The sequence below is a fragment of the Chelonia mydas genome, chromosome 25 (genome assembly GCF_015237465.2).
Source record: "Chelonia mydas isolate rCheMyd1 chromosome 25, rCheMyd1.pri.v2, whole genome shotgun sequence".
NCBI classification, from domain to species: Eukaryota; Metazoa; Chordata; order Testudines; family Cheloniidae; genus Chelonia; species Chelonia mydas.
The window spans coordinates 7888054-7912112 of record NC_057858.1 but is presented as its reverse complement, the minus strand read 5'-3'; the positions used below and the strand labels follow the sequence as shown (position 1 = coordinate 7912112).

The 24059-nt window shown below is 57.2% G+C and overlaps 1 protein-coding gene across 2 annotated transcripts; it reads left to right on the top strand.

Moving 5' to 3' along the window:
* The first annotated feature begins 515 nt into the window (after positions 1–515).
* TMIGD2 (transmembrane and immunoglobulin domain containing 2) lies at positions 516–10681 on the top strand. 2 transcript variants are annotated; one of them, XM_037885760.2, is made up of 5 exons: positions 516–701; positions 2962–3339; positions 5205–5243; positions 5726–5827; positions 7333–10681. In XM_037885760.2, exons 1-5 carry the CDS (start codon positions 659–661, stop codon positions 7542–7544), a joined length of 774 nt encoding a protein of 257 aa, XP_037741688.1. In that variant the 5' UTR covers positions 516–658; the 3' UTR covers positions 7545–10681. The 2 variants fall into 2 exon arrangements, with proteins under 2 accessions (XP_037741688.1, XP_043392002.1); XM_043536067.1 differs by having other exon boundaries at positions 545–701; positions 5208–5243.
* Positions 10682–24059: the final 13378 nt, after the last annotated feature.

The following is a 24059-nucleotide window of genomic DNA, read 5'->3' as shown; positions in this document are numbered from 1 at the left end:
GGTTCAAAAATGAATTAGATAAATTCATGGAGGACAGGTCCATCAATGGCTACTAGCGGAGATGGTCAGTGATGCAACCCCATGCTCTGGGTGTCCCTAAACCTCTGGCTGACAGAAGATGGATCACTTGATAAATTGTCCTGTTCTCTTCATTGCCTCTGAAGCATCTGGCATTGGCCATTGTCAGAAGACAGGATACTGGGCTGGATGGACCATTGGTCTGACCCAGTATGGCTGGTCTTATGGTCAGAGCACTGAGCTGGGAGTCAGGATGCCAGGACTCTGTTCTTGGCTCTGCAGCTGAGTCACTGGGTGACCTTGAGCTGGTTGCTTCTCTGTGCCTCAGTTCCCCTATCTGTAAAATGGGGATTATATCCACCTTAACCCATTAAAGTGCCCTGAGCTCCAGGCTGTCATTACTGGAGATCAGGGGCCTGGCTGGAGATGCCCTGACTCTTTGATCCCCTGCTGAGTAGGTCATGCTGGTGCTGGCGTAGCCTGTGGCAGGAAGCTCCGTCTCTGCTCGGCACAGAGGTGGGGAGGGAGGTTAGAAAACGCGCTGTCTAGATCTCAGCCGGAGGGTCAGCCAGAGACTTAGCAGCCGGTGCTGGAGACAGCCAGAGAGCCAGCTGAGCAGAGCCAGCCCCCACAAGCTGCAATGCAGAGGCTGGGGGGGTGTCTCCTCCTGTTGCTTTTAGCAGGTGAGTGCACGGTGCTATCAAAGTCCCTGGCATTTAGGGCTAAGCTTTGCGTGATTTGGGTGCGCACGCAGGGCCTGCTTTTCAGAGATTTCCAATCCACCCAGCCCCCTGGATCCCAAATCCCCACGCACTCTGCAGGGCCAGGACAGCTCCAGGCCCTGCCTGCCAGGCGGGGTTCGGGGATGCCCCAGCCAGCTCCTGGCCAGGCTCCAGGGAAGCAGGAGGCAGGAAGCCCTCTGTGCTGGGGAGAGGCCATGGGAGATACACACCTTCCCTGAGTCAGGGATTCATCACAGCTTCACTTGGTACCCGTCGGGCAGTGGTACCACCTAGGCGCTCTCGAACCAGGTCTGGGTACTGCCCGCCCTGGACTCTCTAGCCTCATACAACCGGGGGCCCTATCACACCAGACACTGCTCACTCCCCAATCCTCTCTCAACACCTACTGTACGGCTGCCGGGCGAAGGGAAGGCCGGGAGATAGGCAAGGGAGAGGGGCATGTACTCCCCGCTCCCCCCCACGCTCCATCGGACAAGGCGGGGGGCCGGGGTGGGGGGGGACTCTGCTCCGGCAGCCTCCCTCCTTTCCATCCCCAGAAGCAGCATCTGTTTTGTCTCAGCTTCTCCCTGGGGATAATTTACTGCACCCCTATCTCCCGCCCCGCCCCGGCCTGCATAGCAACCTTTGTCCCACCGCCTCCTTTGTTCCTGCTGCTCTGCTCCGGCTACAATCCATCGCCCCCACGATTCTCCAGCTGGCGGAGTGAACCCCCCTCCTCTCCGGAAGAGGGAGGGGGTCTTGTTAACTGAAGCTGGGTAATTTGGGGGTGTTGTAAAAGACACCCCCTGATTTATTCTAGGACTCATGCAAAACCTATAGGACTAAACTTCCATCGGGCTGGTGAAAGCTCTGGGCCGCCCAATACGGCAGAGCTGCCAGTCTCCCCTGCATATTCCATGCCTTCAGTGCAGCCAGCACGTTATTATTAATTATGTTTATTACGGCAGGGCCTAGGGGCCAGCCAAGATGGGGGCCCACTGTGCTGGGGGTGAACAAACACAGGGGATTAGACAGTTCCTGTCCCAAAGAGCTCACGAGCTAGGCAGAATGGACCCAGGATCCGGGAGTGTTTGCCTTCCTGGGGTTTCCACATGAAACTGCTGGGGAATTTTGGACATTTTGGCACCTTCCAAAAATTTGGGGGAGTTTCTGACACTTCTATTTGGCAATTCGGGAACATGTCTGCCCTTTTGTCCTCGATTCAGGGGGGAAAAGCGTTTCCAATATTTTCCCCGGCCGCTTCTTTGCCCCCTCCCAACCCATGAGATCTACAATGTGCCATGAAAATTGCACTCTTGGCCCATGGTGGCCCCGATCCTGTGAATGACAGTGGGCAGGTGGGCTGTGGTGCCCAAGCAGCACCCAGCTGGAATCAATGCCCAAGCACCGTCAATCACAGGATTGGGCCACGCGCTGGGCACGCTCCGGCCCTGGTCAGTCATCCAGGGACTATGTATTCGAATAGTCCCAGGGAGTTCAGTGGGGCTGCTGTCATACAGAAAGTTAATTAGAATCATTACGATGTGTATCCTTGGAGCCCGTACCCCACTGTGCCTGGCGCAGCACAAACACTGAATGAAAAGTAGGGTGTGAACACCGTCTTTGCAGGATCGGGGCTTTTCTCAGCCTCCCCAGCAAGGGCAGGAGCACCCAGGGGGTTTAGGAGTTTTGCAAAACCTCTAGTCCCCTTTTTGAGGGCTTTGGGTTTAATATAATTTAACCCTCCCCTCTCAACAAATTCATTTCTAAGTAACCCTAACTCTGGGCTAAGCAGCCAATCCGGGGCTGGATTCTGCCCTGAGCGATGCCTGCCGAGGGCTAACGTAATGCACCGAGCTGAGCCCAAAAGTCATCCCCGCTCTGCTTCTGGGCGAGAGAAACACGGGAGAGGGTTTGAGCTGCGGAGACAGGATCGACCCTTCAAACCACTGGTGCCAGTTCTTCAGGGGAAGGACGTTCTGACAAGGAAGGGGACCTGGGATCTGTGAGCCAGGATGGCTGGTTTGGGGTTCAGTCAGGCTCAAAGCTGTTCTGGTGGGGTCCCCAAGGCCGCAGTTGGCATCTCAGAACTGGTTTCCCTATCTGTGAAGCATGGGTGGTAAAACCCATCTTTGGGAGGTGCTTTGAGATCCATGGTGGAAGCGCCTCTGTGCGGTTGCTCTTGGTGGAGTTTCTATCTCCTGTCTCTTCCTCCCCTCAGCCAGGAAGGAAGCAGGGACCCTGCAAGTGAGGCAAGATCCTGCCCAGATCCTGGCCCCCCTGGGGGGCTCGGTGGAGCTGTCCTGCCAGATCCACGCTGCCCAGCATTGGGAGAGGCTCCGTGTGGAGTGGAGGAGGGAGGGCGCCCTGAGGGCTCTCTGCCAGGTCGTGCTGGACAACACCAGCGTCTCCAACTGCTGCAAGGGCATGGAGGGCTGTGATGACGCCCGGCTCGGCTTCACCTGGCACCCCCCTAAGTTCACCCTGAGGATGGGCAACATCAGTAAAGATGACGTGGGGCAGTACATGTGCGTAGCCACCGTGGAGATCCCGGTGTATCTGCAGGCCACGGGCAACGGGACGATGCTGAATACCTCAGGTAGGGGGGCAGGGGCGCTGCCAGGGCAGGGGGGGCACCTGCAATTCACTCCCAGTGGGGCCAGTGGGCCTGCTCCAGAGATCAGCATCAAACAGGATCAGCCCCTAGGTGAGGGTGAGGGGGGGTGAACTGGCTCCAGGTGGATGGGACAGCGTCTGAGAGCACTGCCCGGTCCCTAGGAGAAGGGGGAGCTGTTCTCTACAGCCCCACTTACTGGGAGAGCCCCTCCCCTCCCCCCGGCTGCACCCCACAGCGTGGTGCTAGGTGGGGGTCTCTCCATCCCCCTCCCTGGTCAGACGTTGAGTTTCTCACTTCCCATCAGGGCTGCATTTCCGTTCACATCTGCCACCCACGGCACAAGCTGCCGAAACCACAGCGCGAGCCGCCCGGGGCCCTGCATCCTGCAGCCCCCTTGGTTGCCTCTCTCCTCCCCTGCCCCCTGTGGGCCCCACTCCCCCCGTGGGCTCTGCACCCTGTCTTCTGCCAGCCTCCTCCCCGGGAGCTGCACACCCGCTTCTCTGCCTGGTGGCTCTATGCACACTGCAGACCGTGTCTCCTGCAGGCCTCATAGGGCCACCACCCGAGCGCCCCCCATTGCACCCAATACCCCCACCCTCTGAGCACCCCACACTTCAGTTTATGCCCTCTGCATCTCCTGTGCCCCAACCCGATACCCTGGGATGCCTGGTGTCCCGTGCACTCTTCCCCTTGTGTGCCCTGCCCACGCTGTGTTCTGCCCCCTCGCCCCTGCCCCTCGGGTACTCTCGCTGCTGTGTTCAGGTTTCGCCCCTAGTCTGAGGTCTCTGTCTCCTGCGGCATCCAGGTTCATCTCCTCCAGACGCGTTAGATTTCACAGGGCTCGCTCTCCACCCCCGTTTCCCAGCCAGGGGTCCCTGAGCAAACAGGCATTGGGCCCATGCTGGGAGCGGCTCCCAGTTCAGGGCTGGCTGGAGCCCTGCAAACACAATTCCCCAGCCGGGCACCCTCTGGCCAATGAGTGAGGAACACAGATGGCCTGTGTGCTAATTGCTGGGTGGTCCCCAACGAGCTCCCTGCAGCTAGCTCGCTGGGTCCCCAGCTGTCCAGCCCTCTCAGCATCCCCTGGGGGTGGGAGGGGAAGCCAGGCCATAGCGTCTGGGCCCCACACTCCAGCCAGCTCCAGCCAGGGGATTGGCCTCAACCCTGCCCGTCACGGGTTGTGATGAATTTCCCTCGCGCATCCCATCGTTGCCACGGAAAGAGCTGATGTTGCGGCGTGTTTCCATCCGAAGCCAGTGTGGCTAATCTAACTCACGTGCCCATCACCGTGGCATCTAGCAGCCCAGGGCATGGTTCAGGAGTAAGGCGGGATGGTCTTCAAATAATTGAGGCCGAGTTGCGGCCAAGACGTGGAAAATCACGGCAAAGTAATCATGGGCCTTTATTAATAGCGGTCATTTGGAGAAGCCGGAGTAGACCTAATTGTTTAAGAAAAGATTGCTGGAACGATAGAAACACTCAAGTCTTATGGGATGCCTGCGAATTTCTTTGACACCCAGCCCTCACACTATAACATTCGGAAGACTGAAAGTCGTAACACAACTGGAGTCCGGTCGCCGTAGCCTGTCACCCTTCACAGGTGTCGCGTGTTTGGTCTGCAAAACAGTGCCCCGGGCAAAGAAAGCGACTTCAAATCCAAATGGCGGTGGCGGGCGGGGGGGGGAGGCTCACATGGCGGGAGCCGCGATTGCCGCAGGATCGCGAATGAAATAGGGCCGTCTTCCGGAGCACGGTAAGCCCTGGCCAAGGCAGCCCCCTCCCCCCAGGATGCAGAGCAAGGGGGCTGGGGAAGTTGTGAAGTGACAGGTGTTTATTTCTCTCGACAGCAGCAGACGGAGGAGGTTGGCTGAGGAATCACGGCAGAGGTGAGAGGCGTTAAACCTGCAGGATTACACCCGCGTGGGCCCAGGGGACCCCGGAGTCACGCCCATCCAGACATCCCCCACTTTGCCCCTCCAGGAGACCCGGGTCGCACCCACCCAAACCTCTCCTGTGGCCTCCCGATCGCTCGTTGCTACACTTGGACCCCGGGTCAGAGCGCCTGGGCCAGGCCCTTACTGTGGCTAATGAGCCCTTGAAATTGATTCTGGAACATCACTTTGGCCTCCAAAGCCGGGAGACCCCTGCCTAGCCCCCACTGCCCAGGGCCAGGCGTGTCCCACCTATGGACGTGGTGCCCCAGCAAGGAGCCTGGAGCAGAAGCAGTCACTGCCTGGGCCTGCGGGGCGAGTGGCAGCATGAGGCCAGGCCAGCACTTCCCCTCGGGCGGGGCTCCAGGAGGGGGGTGCTGGGGACGGGACAGGGTGGGGCACCCGGAGAGGCTGATGGCTCTGCCCGGCTGTTTCAGGCCTCGTGCTGTGGCTGGGCCTGGCTGGAGCGCTGGCCGTCACCGCACTGCTGCTACTGCTGGCCGTGGTCTGCTGCTACAAATGCAGGCGCAGAGATCCAGGTAAGAGCCCCTGGGGGACTCCCGCTGCAGCCCATGTCCCCAGCGATGGAGCAGGGACCCTGCCCTCAGCAGTGGCTTGCTGTCTGAGAGACCCTCGGCCTGGGGGAGGCGTGGCGAGCATCCCCCAGGGATCTGTGGCCCCATGGGCCACCTCAGCGAGCGACCCCCTGCCTGTGGGAGTCACCTGGGCAGAGATCCCAGCTGTTCTTCCCATGCTGCCAGGGGCTGGCTGAGCAATGCTGCCCTCCAGCGGCTGCAGACGGCAGGGACTGTTAAAGAAGCTGTGTCTACACACAAGAAGCTGTGTGGTTAAAATCGCCCCTTATCCCCTGGCACAGCAGGGGAGTTTCAGAACCACCCGCTGGGAAGCTCCTGCCCTGGCCCCTATCCCCTATCCACTGCGATACAAGCTTCCTGCGTTCCCACGTCTCTGAGGTGCTCAGCTGGTGCAAACCAAGCAGGGGCGAGCCGGGGTCTGCACAGGGACGGCAGACTTCCAGCGTGGTGCTGATGGCTGAGGGGATGCTCCTCTTCCACGAGGCAGAACCCCAGTGGGAGGCCAGTGGGCGCACCGCGGCTAGAGGTGACACCCCTCCTGACCGCTCCTGGTTATTAAAGGCTGCAGCGGGTATTTACCAACAGTGGAAGCCGTTAGCCCGGGGTATCTTGGACGGATTCCATTCTGCTTCTTGAGCCCCCTGCGCTGTCTCATCCAGACACAGGGCCCTTTCTCATTTCCTGTCCTAAGCGGCCATCGTAGGGTTGCTGTGTGGCTGTTAAACAGCCGCCATGTCCTGCCCCAGAATGGGTTGCACTCCAGGGGGCAGGAGAATGCAATTCCTGGGTATCGCATTTGGAAATAACTCTGAAGCTCCTCCAGAAGGAAAAGCTGGAGGTAATAGAAGATCATTTCTCCTGTGTGTGTTGCCCCTTTTGCCTGAGTGGGGCCTGGCTGGGTGGTTTCCAATCAGAGGAGATGGATGATATGAGTCAGGTATTTCTTTGGGGCAAGCCTGTTTATTTACAAACAATGTCCACAAAGTCCTGTTTCCCTGAACACAGTAGGAACAAACAACAACAGGCAGCTTGCTTGCTCATAAATACCAACCCTGCTTTTCCAACAAGTCCTCCCCACGGAGCTCTCTCTCACCCTTTCAGCACCATGCTCACAACGACTTCTCTTGATATCTGCTGATTTTCTGCCTCTCTCACATACATAGCTTGCCAAGCAATCCTCTCACCCATGTGTTTGCAAGCAGTCCGAGGGAAACCTCTCAGGCCACAAGGCTTAACTCTGCACAGGTGTTGCCATATGGTCGACTGTCTTGGGCGGTGGCTTCTGTTGTCTCCCACGATCTCACACCACAAAAGGGCTTACTTGCTCCTTCCTTTTAGGCTGAAAGAAGTATGCTTGGCACACTCAGTGGCTTTGACCAGGTCTGTGACTGTCCTTGCTTGACGGCAGCCATTAACGCTTTCCTGCATAACCTCTGTTTGAAATCCAGGGCAGGCAATCTACGTGAACGTTCTGTTCCGCAAAAAGCAAGAGGAAAAGAAAGACGGTGCCCAAGCCAGTAGCGAGACGAAGCAGAGCAGCCTCTACATCCAGGAGTTCCAGAGACGGGGGCACAACTGGAAGCCTCCAGTTGCAGAACGGAGCCCTGGCCCCACGAAAGCTTCCAAAAAGGCCTCCTCCTTCAAGCAGAGGACAACATAAAGGCCATGAAGATCCGCGCAGCGCTCGGATGCCCCCAATCAGAGCCCTGCCCACTCTGCTTCTACGGTTCTAACCCTGCCCCTCTCCAAATGGACCTTGGGGCTGCCTCTCACTGGAGTTAAGTGCCGCCCATGCGCTCGGGGCTGCACACAGCACAGCACGAAGAGGGTCCCTGTCCTGCTCTGCTTATGATCAGAGAGACCAAAGTGGGGGGACTGGGTGCCCAGAGGGAGGAATCGCAGAGGAGAGTGTTTGGTTTGTTTGCTGTGGCCAGGGGGGAGAGGCCAGGATGGGGACAGCGTCGAATCTGAATCCTCTTCTCAACAACATTCAGGTGCATAACCTCCCCCTCATTTGGTTTCAACGGGAGTTAGGCACATAAATACCTTAGGCGGCTCTGGTCCTTGGAGCCTTACAATCCTACCGCTCCTCCATCAAGGGAGCACAGGGCCTTTTCCCCCATGACCTCTGGGCCATTCAATGGGAGTTACCCTGAAAGGGAGGAAAAACCCTTCTGGCCAGGAGGAAATCTGTGCACCGAGGTGCAATCCTGCCTCTATGGCAGTCAGTGGCAACGTTCCCAGCGAGCTGAACAGGGCCTGGACTGTGTCTGTCTGTGCCCTTTAGCGAGTGAGGTGCCAGACGCGAGGGGCAGGTCTCTTCAGCGGTGCCCGGAGGTGCTGTGCTCGGGAGCTGCCCAGAGGCGGCTCTCAGCACCGCCCCTGCATCCTGCTGACATTTGTACTTCATAAGAACATCAGAACAGCCAGACTGGGTCAGACCAAGGGTCCATCTAGCCCAGTGTCCTGTCTGCCTACAGTGGCCAGTGCCAGGTGCCCCAGAGAGAATGAACAGAACAGGGAATCATCAAGTGATCCATCCCCTGTCACCTGTTCCCAGCTCCTGGCAAACAGAGGCTAGGGACACCATCCCTGCCCATCCTGGCTAATAGCCACTGATAGACCTATCCTCCATGAACTTATCTAGTTCTTTTTTGAACCGTGTTATAGTCTTGGCCTTCACAACATCCTCTGGCAAGGAGTTCCCCAGGTCAGCTGTGCATTGGGTGAAGAAATACTTCCTTTCGTTTGTGTTAAGCCTGCTGCCTATTAATTTCATTTGGTGGCCCCTAGTTGTGTTCTGAGAAGGAGTAAATAACACTTCCTGATTTCCTTTCTCCACACCAGTCATGATTCAACAGCCACCCGCTAGCGTTGCCCAGCTGGGCTGACGGATGGCATGTGTGCTGCTTCTCATTCAGCCCTGTGGCTTGGTAGGGGAGCCCTCTCGAGTCGGGGACTAGCTGGGATGCCCACCGGGCTGGCCGGGATTACAATGCCCGGCGGACGGGCTGCCAGACAACTTGTCCATGGCGACCGATGAAGAAAACGGCAAAGAAATGTCGCAAACTCTTCTCCAGACTGTTCATGTGTAAACGGCGTTGCAGTTTTGGGGTAACGGCACCTTTATTCCCCCTCGGTGCTCCCTCAAGGGCACGTACTTAAGGTTTCCGGCTCCTAGTGGTGCCTCTTTCGGGCGGGGACTTGTGTCTCTCCCCCGCCTGACTGGGGTTTTCAGGCTGCATGGCTCCCGGCCGTACACTGTGATATCCCAGCAAGCTGGTCAGCCTGCAGGCCAGCGCTTGGGCTTTGCTTTCTGCCCGAGGGCTATAAAGAGGGTGGCCAGCAGTTATAAGTTACCAGCCAGCTCTGAACAAGCACCTTCGTTCTTAAGGCAAAACCATTACAGAGTAAACCTAGAAAGACAAGTTGTCGTCACCCATCAGTCTTACGGGGCCCTGGGAGGCCAAGGTCTTTCCGGACCAGACGTTCCCATCCTCTGGCTGGCTCAGAAAGATGCCCTGAGGCAGTTTAAACCTAGCCTCCTAATACCAAAAGCTCTTTCTTTGTTTGTTGAGGTCTGAAAAAACCAGTTTGAATCAGTCTTTTCCAGCCTGGAGTTGCGGGGGGGGCGGGTGTTAAGTAGACTCTGGAGGTGTTTATAATCAAAGTTAGGGTGACCAGATGGCAAGTGTAAAAAATCGGGACGGGGGTGGGGGGTAACAGGTGCCTATATAAGAAAAAGCCCCCAAAATCGGGACTGTCCCTATAAAATCAGCACATTTGGTCACCCTAATCTAAGTGATTCACCTTAATCATCCCCCACCGCTTTGCCTTCCTGGACACCGGCCCTGGCAATGGCAGCCATAGGCTGCTAAATTTGGTTGGACCTATTCCTGGAGGTTTTGTCATGTGACATCATCTTTAGTTAAAGATTAATCATTACTTCCTGGAGACTCCAGGACAATCCTGGAGGCCTGGCAACCCTAATTACATGCCCTGTCCCACACGTGGCACGTACGCCGTTCATACTTGTAACACAATGTGGTCTCCAACGATCGTGCATTCAGTTGCAATATCTGTCACACGCTGTATGTAATAAGCATGTAGCAAGGCAGCCTTGTCTAGGGGTTAGAGCAGAGGCCTTGGCTCCAAATCCTGGCTCTGCCACTAACTCACTGTGAAATCGGAGACATCACCGTCCCTGTTTGTGCCTCAGTTTCCCTCTTTGTGACGTGGATATAATTCCTACCCACTTTTCTAAAGCACTTTGAGATCCTTGGATGAAAGATGCTTTTGTAAATGCAATGTTTTTTATTACTGTTATAATTATTGTCTGTATTATTTATGGTTTTTTTCTTCTCAATGGATTCTGTAAAATGGACTGTAAAGCAAAGCTGTCCGAATGCAACACTGACCTTTGGAATCTGTCACGTCTTGAACTCTCTGCCCACTTGTTCAGATGCAGGCTGGCTTTGATGGCCTTTTCGAGTGTGTGTCTGACGTCTGTATTGTTAAAAGAAAAGCAGGTGTGTTGATCAAACAAGCAAAGCTGTGGATAGTTTTAGAAGGCAGGGATTGGGTTTAACGCTTTTTTCTGCCTCTTCTGATGTATAAAGAGGACCTGAAAGTTGAGCTGAGTGACTAATGGATTTTTCAATTCACTGGTAATTTTGGGGGGGGAAATCGGATCAAAATGATGACAACATTTTTCATAATTTTTCAGCAAACCAAAAAGCTGAAGAAAATTTCATGTGGAAGTGAAATGTTGCGGTAAATAAAAAATTTTGCCCAGCTCTACCTGCCAGGTTTATTTAAAGAGCAATTTTCCCCGTTTCTTGCTTACATCAGGTATTGAATTTTTTCCTTCCTCGTTTCCTGGAAGCCTCTCTGTAGAAAAAGGAGGCGGAGAGTATCATAGATACCAGGGAAGTGAAAGTTGACTAAATGAGAGAAGAAGTGATGTTTTTTCCAGCCTGATCAAAAGTATTTGGGTTTTGTTTGATTTTTGTTTACGTATTTAACGCAAATGCCTAACGAATAGCTGGGTGGAAAGCTCTCTGAGTTCGAATCACTGTCCCATCTGTTCAATGACAGGCAGAGAAAGCCTTGAATACGTATCTCCAGCTCTTCCCAGGAGTCCTCCAACAAGACAAGGGAAGACCAGACTTAATATTTGTAAAGCTCAAACACACAAAACCACATTAAAGTAAAACACGTGCAGGCTTTATAAGGGGCACTGCCCCATTTGCCCTCCTGATGCAGGAGTCGTGGGATGAAATTTAAAGGCCACGTCATATAGAAGGTCCGACTCGATGATCACCATGGTTCCTTCTGGTCTTAAAATCTATGCGGGCAGCTAAACTTGGAGACAGAGGGGCCGGGGGGAAGAGTCTCTCTCTCTCTCTCCAGTGGCTGGCTGCAATACTGAGGTTTCTTCTGCGAGGAATTCTTACCTAGAACAGAGCCGTGGGCCATCAGTCCAGCAACGGCTGATTCTTAGCTGCATGGAAAGCCCACCCCCACCCCACTTGGATCCAATCAAGCCCAGCCATAACATACACCGGGGCATGATCTGGGGGGCTCTCTCTGGGCCTGCATCAGGGAGCACAGCTTGGCTGGACCGGAGGAGGTGGCCATGAGGCTTCTCTTTGTGCTGCGAGAGAAGGTAACGAGACTGAGGCCTCCCTTTGTTTTCGTTTGGCCAGCGGAGGCCTAAGCCCCGCGCCAGGGGCAGGATCCTGGGGCACATGGCTGTAATCGAGGTGTAACAGCATGCAAGGCGAGAGCCAACGATGGCATGAGCACCTCAGCCCTTGAGCTCTGAACCGTCGTGGTCCATTGCTTTCACGCTGCCCCTGTGCTGTCAATGTGCCATGGGTCCCTGACGGCCCAGGGGCCCTGCAGGAGCTCCTCGGGGGGCAGGCTGCATCCGGGCCATGGGAATCACGCCTGCAACATGGGGGATTGGCACTCCTGGCTACATGCCCAGTGCAGACGAGGCTGGGGTGGACCACGTATTCCAGCTCACGACTGCGCGGCACCGGGGCCTGGCGATCCCTGCTCCCCCGTCCTGCCATTTCCAGGCTCCATCCCATGCCATCCTCAGCCCAGGTGGCCGGGTGGCCAGCAGCATCCCCAGGGCCTTGCCCCAGGTGGCTGGGTGGCTAGCAGTGTTAGCAGCATCCCCAAGGCTTCAGCCCAGGTGGCTAGCAGTGTCCCCAGGGCCTCAGCCCAGGCGGCTGGGTGGCAATCAGTGTCCCCAGGGCCTTGACCCAGGTGGCCGGGTGGCAATCAGTGTCCCCAGGGCCTTGACCCAGGCGGCCGGGTGGTTATCAGTGTCCCCAGAGCCTTGACCCAGGCGGCCGGGTGGCTAGCAGTGTCTCCAGGGCCTCAGCCCAGGTGGCCGGGTGGCTAGGAGCATCCCCAGGGCCTCAGCCCAGGAGGCCAGGTGGCTAGCAGCATCTCCAGGGCCGCAGCCCAGGTGGCCGGGTGGCCAACAGTGTCCCCAGGGTGTAACTGGGTCACAGAGGGGGTTGATACGGGGTCTGATTCTCTCCTCAGTCACTCTGGTTGCTCTCTGTAGCCCGTCCCTTGGGGATCCCCTGCCGCGCCCGGCGTTGGCACAGACGCCGATAGCTAAGACGAGCAGCCCAGAAATGGGCCCTGGCTGGACTTCAGTGCCCTTTGCCCCTGCCCTGACGGGTCTCTGGCTGCAGACCCTAGCAGCTACATCACATGGGTGAAAAGAAAAGGAGTACTTGTGGCACCTTAGAGACTAACCAGGGTGCTGATGGTGCAGTGCCTGGCTTTGCCCGGGGAGGGCGCTCTGAGTCCACAGACCAGGGCCAGCACCAGCATCGCATCTTAGCCTGGGTGGCAGCTGGGCTGTGAGATTCCCTGCTGGGCCAGGCTTTGCTCAGTCCTTGGCTCTCGCTCTTTCTCCTTCTTCTCTTCTCCCTCCCTCCTCTCTGGTCTTTCTTTCTTCCCCTTCTCCAGGGACGAGGGCGTGATCCCCGTGACGCTGTCAGCCCAGCCGTGTCAGTCCCAGCCTGGCCCAGTCACCCCTGCACCCCTCAGTGCCTCGCAAGCCCCCCAGCTCCATGAGCTGCTGGAAGAAGGGGGAGATGGGGGGCAGGATCTTGGGGCTGGGGGCTGCAGGGCTCCATGTCTCTTCCGCAGCCCTGGGGGGGAGCATCCTAGAATCACTTATTTGGGGAGGGGGTGCTGTTAGCGCTTAGAGCAGGGGACTGCGATTCAGGACGGCTGGGTTCTGGTCCAGTCTCTGTAGAGTGTGACCGTGGGCAAGCCAATGCCCTGCTCCTTGCCTCAGTTTCCCCATTTTACTGCAGGGCCCCTACCTTGAGCAGTCAGGAGGCTGGTGAGCCCTTGGTGAAAGGGGCTCCAGAGAGCAGCTTGTCACTAACCACAGTGAGCCCCCAGCAGCCTCCCAGTCTGCCCCCAGAGCTCCAACCCCAGCCCCGCGGGCTGCGGGCACAGCATTCTGGGTAATGCCAGGCTAAGCCTGCACCTGAATCCCCCGTCTGGTGCCGGCCCTGACGAGCGCAGGGAGGGGCTGAGCTGCTGGCCACGGCGGTCAGCTGCGGCCGTCTGTGCTCCAAGCCTTGCCCTTTAGAGCACGAGCAGCGTCGTCACCAACATGGCCAAATGGACCCAGCAGCAGCCATGGCTCACTGGGGCCCAGGCTGCAGCGCGGCAGGGCTGGGACCAGCCTCCCTGTGGTTTGGCTGAGTTACTCATTGACTCCCCCCAAGGCATGGCCCCCCCCCGAGCCCCTGTGATCGCACATGCACCCTGTATGCCATACACCCCCCCATATGTCATCCCCATATACAGCACACATGCACCCCTGTATGTCCCCCCCCCAACTAACAAAGGAACTTGTGCTGGATTCTCTATTTCACTTCTCCCCCTTGCCCCCCACCTGGCGTCTGCTCCTCCACTCACCAATACAGGCGTGTGTGTGTGTGTGTATGTGTGTGTGAGGGGGTGTGCACAAACAAAAACGCATATACTCCTGCTTTCAGGTGTGCCCCTGTGCATGCGTGGGGAGAGCTGTGTTTCTGTGTTTATGCAAAAGTGTGTGTGTGTGTGTGTGTGTGTGTGAAGGTGTGCTTGGATAGGTGCATATGTGTTCAGGAGTTTGCTTGTGTGTGCGCGTGTGTGTGTAAAGGTGTGCTTAGGTCGGTGCATGTGTGTTCTGGAGTTTGCTTGTGTGTGTGTGTGTGTGTGTGTAAAGGTGTGCTTGGGTCGGTGCATGTGTGTTCTGGAGTTTGCTTGTGTGTGTGTGTGTAAAGGTGTGCTTGGGTCGGTGCATGTGTGTTCTGGAGTTTGCTTGTGTGTGTGTGTGTGTGTGTGTGTGTGTGTAAAGGTGTGATTGGGTAGGTGCATGTGTGTTCTGGAGTTTGCTTGTGTGTGTGCGTGTGTGTGCGTGTGTGTGTGTGCAGGTTGACTGTGTACAGCTGCTCAGGAGTGGGTGCGCTGTGTGGGTGTCCCTAGGTAGGAATGTGTGTATGCCGCAGTGTGTGTGTGTGTGTTATGGCTGCGAGAGGCTTTGGGCCAGCTCGTGCTCTGGGACTCACCCCTGTGCGCTCCATGGATCTGGCGGGGACGGCAAGGTCCACGTGAAGGCAGGCTCTGGCCCTGCCACGTCCCCACGGGGCCCTGGTGACGATGAATTTTCAAGGAAAGCCTGTAACACTAACTCGCCCGCCTGCGCGTGAGGTGCGGGGGGGCTCCCTGGCGCTGCCAGGGTGCTGGTCCCTGCGACGTGCTGCATGCCCAGCCCTTGGCCAGACAGCGAGAGCCCACAGGCCTGATTAATCTTGATTAGCAGAGCGCTTTGTGGCTCATTTTTCAAACCGCGCTGATCAATGCGGGCTGGGCGCTGCGCCTGCTAATGGCTCAGGGCGGGAGCGGGGACACAGAGCAGCTGCCGCCATGGCTGGTGAGGAGGTTTTGGGGTGCAGGGGGGGTTGTTGGGTGGAAGCATGTGGGGGCCTGGAGGGCGTGGCTGCTACGGGGTGGTGGGGAGGCCGGCCAGGACACACACACACACACACACAGAGGATTAGACCCGCTACTGTATGCACCTGGGCGTGCTCATAGGCGTGCACGTGTACATGGGTGTGATTCTAGGTGTGAATGAGTGTGATTGGACATTCCAGTGACTCTGGCTGTGAACAAGTGTGGCGTAGACACAAGGGTGTGATCCTAGGTGGGATTAACTGGATTGCCTACCCATGGGTGTGATCCTGGGTGTGAACAAGTGTGTACCCAGGGGTGTAATTCTACCTGGCATGACTAGTGTATGTATATCTACTGCCCACCTTGACCAGGGCCTGATGTGTTGCCCACATGCAGGTGTGATTTTGGCTGCGAATGAATGTTGTGCGCATACATGGGTGTGAGTCCAGGTGTGAATGGACGTTATGGGTGCACACGGATTTGATTCTAGGTGCGACTGACTCTTGTGTGCTGCAATGCTCGCTGTGATTGAGTACAGTGTAGGCACATGGGGGTGCCCAGCCCTGCGGGTGCGAGCCGGGGGGGGGGTGCGGTACCTTTGTCTGGCTGTCGGGCGTGATCGTACGCTGTAGATCTGCTGAGAGGGGTGCCAGGCGAGGCCGCAGCCGGGCATGGCCCTGATTGCAGACGCTGCGTGCCAGGTGAGCACGGGGCATGCGGCCGCAGCGTCGCACAGGCAGACATGCCTGTGCAATGTGATCTGACCCACACAGATAAGGTCCCCCCCCAGCCCCCTTCTCCTCTAGGTGCTGCCCCAGAGCAGGCAGAGCAGTATCCAGGCCTGGCCCCCGCCGCCCTGGGCAGGCCACGAGCTGGGGTGCAGGCAGGGGATGAGCAATGGCAACAATTCCACGCCGGTTTTCTGCATTGTGCCAAGCCCCCCCTCCCCCCGCTCTCCCCCCGCCTGCCAGCGGTTCTGAGACACTAATTGGATTCCTAATGGCAGTAATTAATTGGGAAACTTCATTACAGGCTTGTGCCACACGTAGCTGGAGGGAGGCGGCGGCTGAATGCGTGGCCCAGCTGCAGACAGGCGAGACAATGCAGCCGGCGGGTCTGTGCCCTTATCGCGCCGCTCTGCCAGGCTGATAACCGGCGTTCCTTACACGCCGGGTCGCGCCCCGGGGACAGAGCGTCCCCTCCGGCTGCCAAGCCTGTCGCCAGGTTGTCTCCTTCAGAGCATCGCTGATGGGGGAGGCCCCCTGCAGCCACGGGGCCCAGCGCGGGGCTGTTCCAGCCGGCATATTTCCCAGGGTGGTGCCCAGTCAGGGTTCTTGCCCTCCAGCGGTTCCAGCAAAGAGCCACAGCCCGAGCTCGGTGCGATCCACTGGGCCTGAACCGCCTCTCCCACAGCGTGCAGGAGTTCGGCACCTCTGGAGACCAGAGCCCCAGCCGTCCGCAGGCTGGGCAGCCACACTCAAGCACTCCAAATCAGTGGCCGCTTTAAGCCAGAGTGATTTGGCTGGCGCCACAGAGCTGCAAATGGAACCCAGGAGTCCTGACTTCCACCCCTCTTGCTCTGGGTTTGCGGCCTTTCGGGGCTCAGGACTCATTTTTAAACACAGATGGTCTGGGGGGGAAACCCAGAGACCGCCCAAGACATCCCCTGACCCGATGCCTCCCCCACAGGGGTCCATCGGGAGCAGAGGGAGCTGCTCGGAGCTAAGATTGTGAGCAGCTGGGGAACCCACCTCAGCACCTGGGTGACCAAGACAATCCCCCAAAACACACAGCCCCCTCATATGGCCTATGGGGGCAGAGGGTAAGGGTTCAGGGGATCTGGGGGCTTGGAGGTGAAGTGGGGAGATCAGGGGCTTGGGGGTGTAGTGAGGAAGGATTTAGGGGTTTGGGGGGACTGGGGAAAGAATTGGGGGGCAGAGGGATGTGTGTATGCAGTGCGGGGGCTAGGGGAAGGATATGGGGGCAGAGGGGTCGATGGGAGAGGCAGCAAGCTGATAGCTCCCCAAAAACACACAGCTGATAGGGGAGAAAGTGAAGGGGATGGGGGGATTTGGGGTCCTGGGGATGCAATGGAAGAAAATCTGGGGTCCAGGATGAGGGGTATGACAGAGGGGGAGTTGCCCGGCTCTGGGTGAGGGGTACACTGTGGGCAGGACAGGGTGGAACCTGGCTGCAGGGTACGTTACCTACAGAATATGATACCAACAGCACCCTCCCGGTTTCAGTCCTGGCCAGACCCCTCTCACAAAGCTAATGTGCTCAATGCTTTTTTTGCCTCTGTCTTCACTAACAAGGACAGCTCCCAGACTGCTGCGCTGGGCATCACAAAATGGGGAAGAGATGGCCAGCCCTCTGTGGAGAAAGAAGTGGTTCGGGACTATTTAGAAAAGCTGGACGTGCACAAGTCCATGGGGCCGGACAAGTTGCATCTGAGAGTGCTAAAGGAATTGGCGGATGTGATTGCAGAGCCGTTGGCCATTATCTTTGAAAACTCATGGCGATCGGGAGAGGTCCCGGATGACTGGAAAAAGGCTAATGTAATGCCCATCTTTAAAAAAGGGAAGAAGAAGGATCCTGGGAACTACAGGCCAGTCAGCCTCACCTCAGTCCCTGGAAAAATCATGGAGCAGGTCCTCAAGGAATCAATTCTGAAGCACTTAGAGGAGAGGAAAGCGATCAGGAACAGTCAGCATGGATTCACCAAGGGTAGGTCATGCCTGACTAATCTAATCGCCTTCTATGATGAGATTACTGGTTCTGTGGATGAAGGGAAAGCAGTGGATGTATTGTTTCTTGACTTTAGCAAAGCTTTTGACACGGTCTCCCACAGTATTCTTGTCAGCAAGTTAAAGAAGTATGGGCTGGATGAATGCACTATAAGGTGGGTAGGAAGTTGGCTAGATTGTCGGGCTCAACGGGTAGTGATCAATGGCTCCATGTCTAGTTGGCAACCGGTGTCAAGTGGAGTGCCCCAAGGGTCAGTCCTGGGGCCGGTTTTGTTTAATATCTTCATAAATGATCTGGAGGATGGTGTGGATTGCACCCTCAGCAAGTTTGCGGATGATACTAAACTGGGAGGAGTGGTAGATACGCTGGAGGGCAGGGATAGGATACAGAGGGACCTAGACAAATTGGAGGATTGGGCCAAAAGAAATCTGATGAGGTTCAATAAGGATAAGTGCAGGGTCCTGCACTTAGGATGGAAGAATCCAATGCACCGCTACAGACTAGGGACCGAATGGCTAGGTAGCAGTTCTGTGGAAAAGGACCTAGGGGTTACAGTGGACGAGAAGCTGGATATGAGTCAGCAGTGTGCCCTTGTTGCCAAGAAGGCCAATGGCATTTTGGGATGTATAAGTAGGGGCATAGCGAGCAGATCGAGGGACGTGATCATTCCCCTCTATTCGACATTGGTGAGGCCTCATCTGGAGTACTGTATCCAGTTTTGGGCCCCACACTACAAGAAGGATGTGGATAAATTGGAGAGAGTCCAGCGAAGGGCAACAAAAATGATTAGGGGTCTGGAACACATGAGTTAGAGGAGAGGCTGAGGGAACTGGGATTGTTTAGTCTGCAGAAGAGAAGAATGAGGGGGGATTTGATAGCTGCTTTCAACTACCTGAGAGGTGGTTCCAGAGAGGATGGTTCTAGACTATTCTCAGTGGTAGAAGAGGACAGGACAAGGAGTAATGGTCTCAAGTTGCAGTGGGGGAGGTTTAGGTTGGATATTAGGAAAAACTTTTTCACTAGGAGGGTGGTGAAACACTGGAATGCGTTACCTAGGGAGGTGGTAGAATCTCCTTCCTTAGAAGTTTTTAAGGTCAGGCTTGACAAAGCCCTGGCTGGGATGATTTGATTGGGGATTGGTCCTGCTTTGAGCAGGGGGTTGGACTAGACACCTCCTGAGGTCCCTTCCAACCCTGATATTCTATGATTCTATGATTCAGATGGAGGGCAACTGGGCCAAACCTGAGCAGCACTGCACCCCTGTGAACCAGGTCACAACCCCCAAGCAGGGAGCTGAGCCCAGTGACCCTTTGACACATTCTGGTGGCCCAATTATGGGTCACAATCCAGAGGCTGATCTAGCCCACGCACCCTCTCAGCGGTGGGACCAGAACCCTGGAGTCCAGGCTGCTAGTTCCCTGCACAGGCCACTAGTCCAAACTATGGCAGGGAATGGAACCCAGGAGTCCTGTCTCCCGGGCCTGGACATGGGCAGTGCACAGAGAGGAGTGACCACTGCCCACCTTGCCCAGGATCTGATGTGTTGCCCACAGAAAGGCTCCCGCAGACCTCGAGGGGCGCTGGATGTAGGCAGAGCGGGGCCCTGGACCATAAACCAGAGCAGGGGGCAAAGCTGCCTCCTCGCTCCCACTGGGCCTTTCCCAGGCTGCCCACTGCTCCCTGAGCGCAGATCCAGAAGGATGGCAGGGCTCACGCCACGGGGCCCCGTTATGCCCGGGGGGGGAGCAGAAACTCCACTGGAGTGGATGGAGTCAACTCGCCCCCAGCAAGATCAAGCATCTTAGCCAGGCAGGCCCCCAGCTCGGCAACCAGCACTGGGCAGAAGGGGCTGGCAGCGTGCACAGAGCCTGGCAGCTGGGGTGGGGGGGGTCCAGCATTGGGAGGGGACAGAACAGGACCTAGCGATCCAACAGCTGCCCCGGTTACAATGGTCCCAGAATCCCCTCCACTCCCCACGACCCCCTTCCCCTTGCAGGAGCAGAATCTATACCAGTCCCAAGTGGGGGGAAGGGGCCTCTGGGCATATCCCCCCCCCCGAATCAGTCTCCAGCGCCCGTCGGCCCCCTGCCCCAGCACCACAGAAAGGAGATTCAATAGCAGGATCTGGGTAGTTTTTCATTCTGCTGTGCCGGCTCCTTCCCTGACAACTTTGATTAGACCAGCTGCTCGTTAGTGGCTTTAATCCCCGGGGGAGAGATGGAGAATCCCTTTGTGCTATGGAAAAAGCTCCTGTAATTTCTCCTCTGCAAAGGGGCTGCGTCTCTTTGTTACCGATCAGGGCACAGCCAGCTTCCCCGGCAGCTGGCGCGTGGGATGGCACCGGGCACAGGAGGGGGTGTTGGGGGGTGTGTGGAGAAAGGGGACTCTTCCCCCCCCCCCAAGCAGGTTACAAATGAGATTGCCACCCCCACATGCATCCAGCTAACGAACTGCTGGGCATTGGCACTGATGGGGATCCGCCCCTGGCTGCTGCATTCCAGGTCTCGCTCCCCAGCCCCCCGCCCCCCCTCCCCGTGCCAGCTGTCAGCCTCCAGCTAATTATCCTGTGCCCGGCTTGGCTGAGCCTGGCGGCTGCTCTTCTGATTCCAAGCGTTGGGCAAATATTTCTTTCACCCCTAGTGACCACAGCACGGATAAGGGCCCTACTACTACTGTTAGGAGCAAAGGGAGCTTCTCCTTGCGCTCAAAGGGGGAGGCCTGTGTTTCCAGCTGGGAAGGCGACAGCGTCCAGTCCCAGCGCCGCGGGCTGGTGTGAACTAGCTAGCAATCGAGTGCATGAGCTCCAGATGTGGGAGCCTCCTCTGCGCCAGGCCCTGCACTGCTGCTTGGCTTTCACGGTCTAGCTCATCACCATCACTCATCCAGCCAAGCCAGACACCGCTGACCCCAAATCCCAGTGGGAGATGAGGTTCTGTACCCACCCTCGAGGGGGGAAGGGCTATTTTTAGAGCAGCTGGATGGAGAATCAGGACTTCTGGGTTCTGTTCCCTGCTCAGCCACATGACCTTGGGCAAATCAGTTGACCTCTGCGTGCCTCACTTTCCCCTTCTCTGAAACAAGGCTGGTCACCACAATGCAACTCGTGGGCAGATCCAGAGTCCTCCTAGCTCTGAGTGTTTTGAGATCCTGGGGGGAGGCGTACTCGGGGAGAGGGGAAGATGGAGCAAGGGGGTGGAGGAAAGGAAGGCGGGGGGAGCAGAGGCCAGAGCTTTCAGAGCCGTGCGCCCCTCCCTAACCAGGGAGGGCTAATTGTTACAGACAGCTGAGGCCCTGAGCGCCATCAATAATTCAGCCCCGGGAAGTGCCAGAACATGTCGGCTTAATAATGAATCAGCCGGCAGGGCTCCCACAGCCCCACAAGTGGGGCACTTACTAAAAATACCCAGCGCTCACGCTGATGCCTGCTGACTGCCTTTCAGCTCCAATTAGCCGACAAACGGCTCCCCCAGAGGGGTCCATGGGCTGGGCATCGTGGGGCTCAGTGGAGGTAATAAAGGGGAACAGGGCAAGATGGGGCGGGGGTGTCTGGCTGCATTGCAATCGCAAGAGGAGGGGGGCAGCTGCAGACGGGGAGGCTGATCTGATTTCATTCAATTCCCCCAAACTGGCCTTAACTGACCCCTCTGACCTGTCACTCCAGGGGGTAGGGGATGGGACCTCTGGGGCCTGCTGCTGAAAGCAGGGGCCCATGGGCCCCCCATCTGCAAGGGCAGCAACTTGCCAGTCCTGGGGAATGTGGGCAGCTGCAGGCAGTGCCAGGTCAAACAAAACTGGCATGAGGTCAGATCAGAGTCTCCCCCCTGTGGGTACGGGGACCCTGAGATACAGAGCCAGACCTGTGGCCTGGGTCCTGGACACATGATGCCACTGTGCCGATCCCAAAGCCACGACACCACATCCCAGATCACAGAGCCACAGGCCTGGCAGCCACCCACAGCCCTGATCCCAGAACCATGGCCCAGTCTGGATCCCAGAGTCCCCCCTCTCCGGTGCTGGCCCCTTGGACCCAGACTCCCGTGTGCCCAGCCTTGCAGGCTCTGGAGCGCCATGATTCAGACGGCCTCGTGGGGTGACCACTGCCCCATTGCAGGCTGCAGGGACACCCAGTCTCGTGTAAGGAGAGGAGCTCTGGAGAGGCCAGCCGAGGTTGGCACAATCGTAGATTCATAGATTCATAGATACTAAGGTCAGAAGGGACCATTATGATCATCTAGTCTGACCTCCTGCACAGCGCAGGCCACAGAATCTCACCCACCCACTCCTGCGAAAAACCTCTCCCCTATGTCTGAGCTACTGAAGTCCTCAAATCGTGGTTTAAAGACTTCAAGGAGCAGAGAATCCTCCAGCAAGTGACCCGGGCCCCACGCTGCAGAGGAAGGCGAAAAACCCCCAGGGCCTCATCCAATCTGCCCTGGAGGAAAATTCCTTCCTGACCCCAAATATTCCAAGCCCTTGCAGAAGCCAGGTTGAGATGCAACCACAGCTCCCAGGCAGTCTGCAGGGCCTGCTGCCTGCCCCCTGCCCTACATACCGGGGACAGCTCTGGGACGCATCGTATACAGCATCCGCTGAGACACCCCGGACACACCCCAGGGCATCCTGCCCCTCGCTCTGCAGACAGAATGGCAGGCAGGGGTGGCAGCTGCAGTGTAAGTATCGAACACTCCCGCCCCTTTCCTTCTTCCTCTCCTATCTCCTGACCCCGAATGCACCAGGATCCTGCCCCACAGTGTGTCTCGGCCCCTCCGCCACCTTCCCGGCCTGCTTTAGTTCTGCAAACGCTCAAGGCAGGAAACGCTGAGTCGGCAACGTGTGGTGATGGGAAACACTCAACAGGGCAGGGAATCAAGATCTGCACCCCCCCCCACCCCATCTCTGGTGCGGTGGGCTCCTCCGCTGAGCGCCCCCCCCCAATCTGAATGCTCGTCTCTCATGCACTGACAGCAGCTCTCTAGGTCCACCCCATTGCAAGCATTCAAAAGAAACCCCCATTTTCTCGGGGGGGGGGGGGGGTTTGAAAAGATATTTTCCTCCCAGAAATGTTCCTTTTTGTGTGAAAAGGAAACAAATGGCCCTTGGGAGCTGTTATCTCGGGACACCTGGGTCGCTGCGGTAGGTATGTCTCCGGCCACCAGCACTGCAGTGTCTGAGGCCCAGCTCTTCCAAGTATTTAGGGTCCACACATCCATTGATCTCAATCCCTTTGGGCTCTGGGCCTGAGCGTCTCACACCCTCGGCCCCTGTCAGGAAGGGAAGGTTCCCGTTTTACAGCTGGGGGACTATGGCCCAGACAGGCTAAGGGCTTTGCCCAAGGCAGCCCGCAGCAGAACCCACATCCCAGCCCTGAGCCCACCCATGGGACCGCGCTGGTTTGGGCGAGAAAGGGGCGGGACATGAACCGAAACAATGAAAATACGACGTCTGTGGTCAGCTAGAAATAAACATTTTTTTGTTTCGCTGGACAGGACATTTTCATAGCGAGGCAGGTTTTTAAACGGTGTCGATTTCTGGTTCAAAATGTCAGGGTTGGGCCAAAAGCCATTTTTCTTCATGAAATAAACATCAGCCAGCTCCAGTCTGGAGCGCTTTATACCCTTAAATCTGACTCGTCAGCAGCCCATGCTACCAGCAGGGAAACTGAGGCATAGAGAGGCCGCCATGGCCCACAAGGTGATTCCGTGGGGGCGAGATGGGACAAGAGCCCAGGTGTCCTGCCTCCCAGGGCTACGTCTCATCCTACAATGCAGCTACCCTCCCACACATAATGCTCTGATGCCCCCCCACCCCTTCTCTCTCCCCCCGCCCACCCCATGCTTCTTAAATTAGAGGCTCTTTGCTCCATGACTGAGGCCACAACGGTACTAAGAATAGCCAAAGCTTTCAGCATGGTAGCCCAGGGTGCTGGCCTGGGGCCTGCCAATCCCTGCTCCGCTGTCGGCTCGGGAGGAGGGTTTTGTGTGCCTGGCACGGGTTGATCAAGGCTGTTGGTGCCTCTGTTGGTGACATGGCCACCTGTGCCCGGCTGTGCACAAAGCCGGCTGGAGGCTGGCTGGGCCGCGCAGGCGCTGGCCCATTGTTGTGTTTGGGGGATTTGAGAGTCGTCCAGAAGCGGCGGATGCATCGCTCCGGGGCCGGATCGGGGCCAGTTTATTCCGCGCTCCCCCCAGCTGAGGGAGGGCGCGTAAGCATGGAGAGAAACCAGATGCTTTCAGGGCACAGCGGAGGGAGCCAGGCCGCCCGGCTGCCATTGTTCTGCGCCAGGCATCTTTCACCTTGAAGTGACAGGAGCTGCGATTGGCGGGCTGCCCCTGTTTCTATGGCGACAGGTGTCCTCCAGGAGCCGGGGCTGGGATGGAGCCGGGACGAGGGGCCGGACCTGACGAGGATGAGAAACGAGAAACGAGAAACGGGCAGCGGC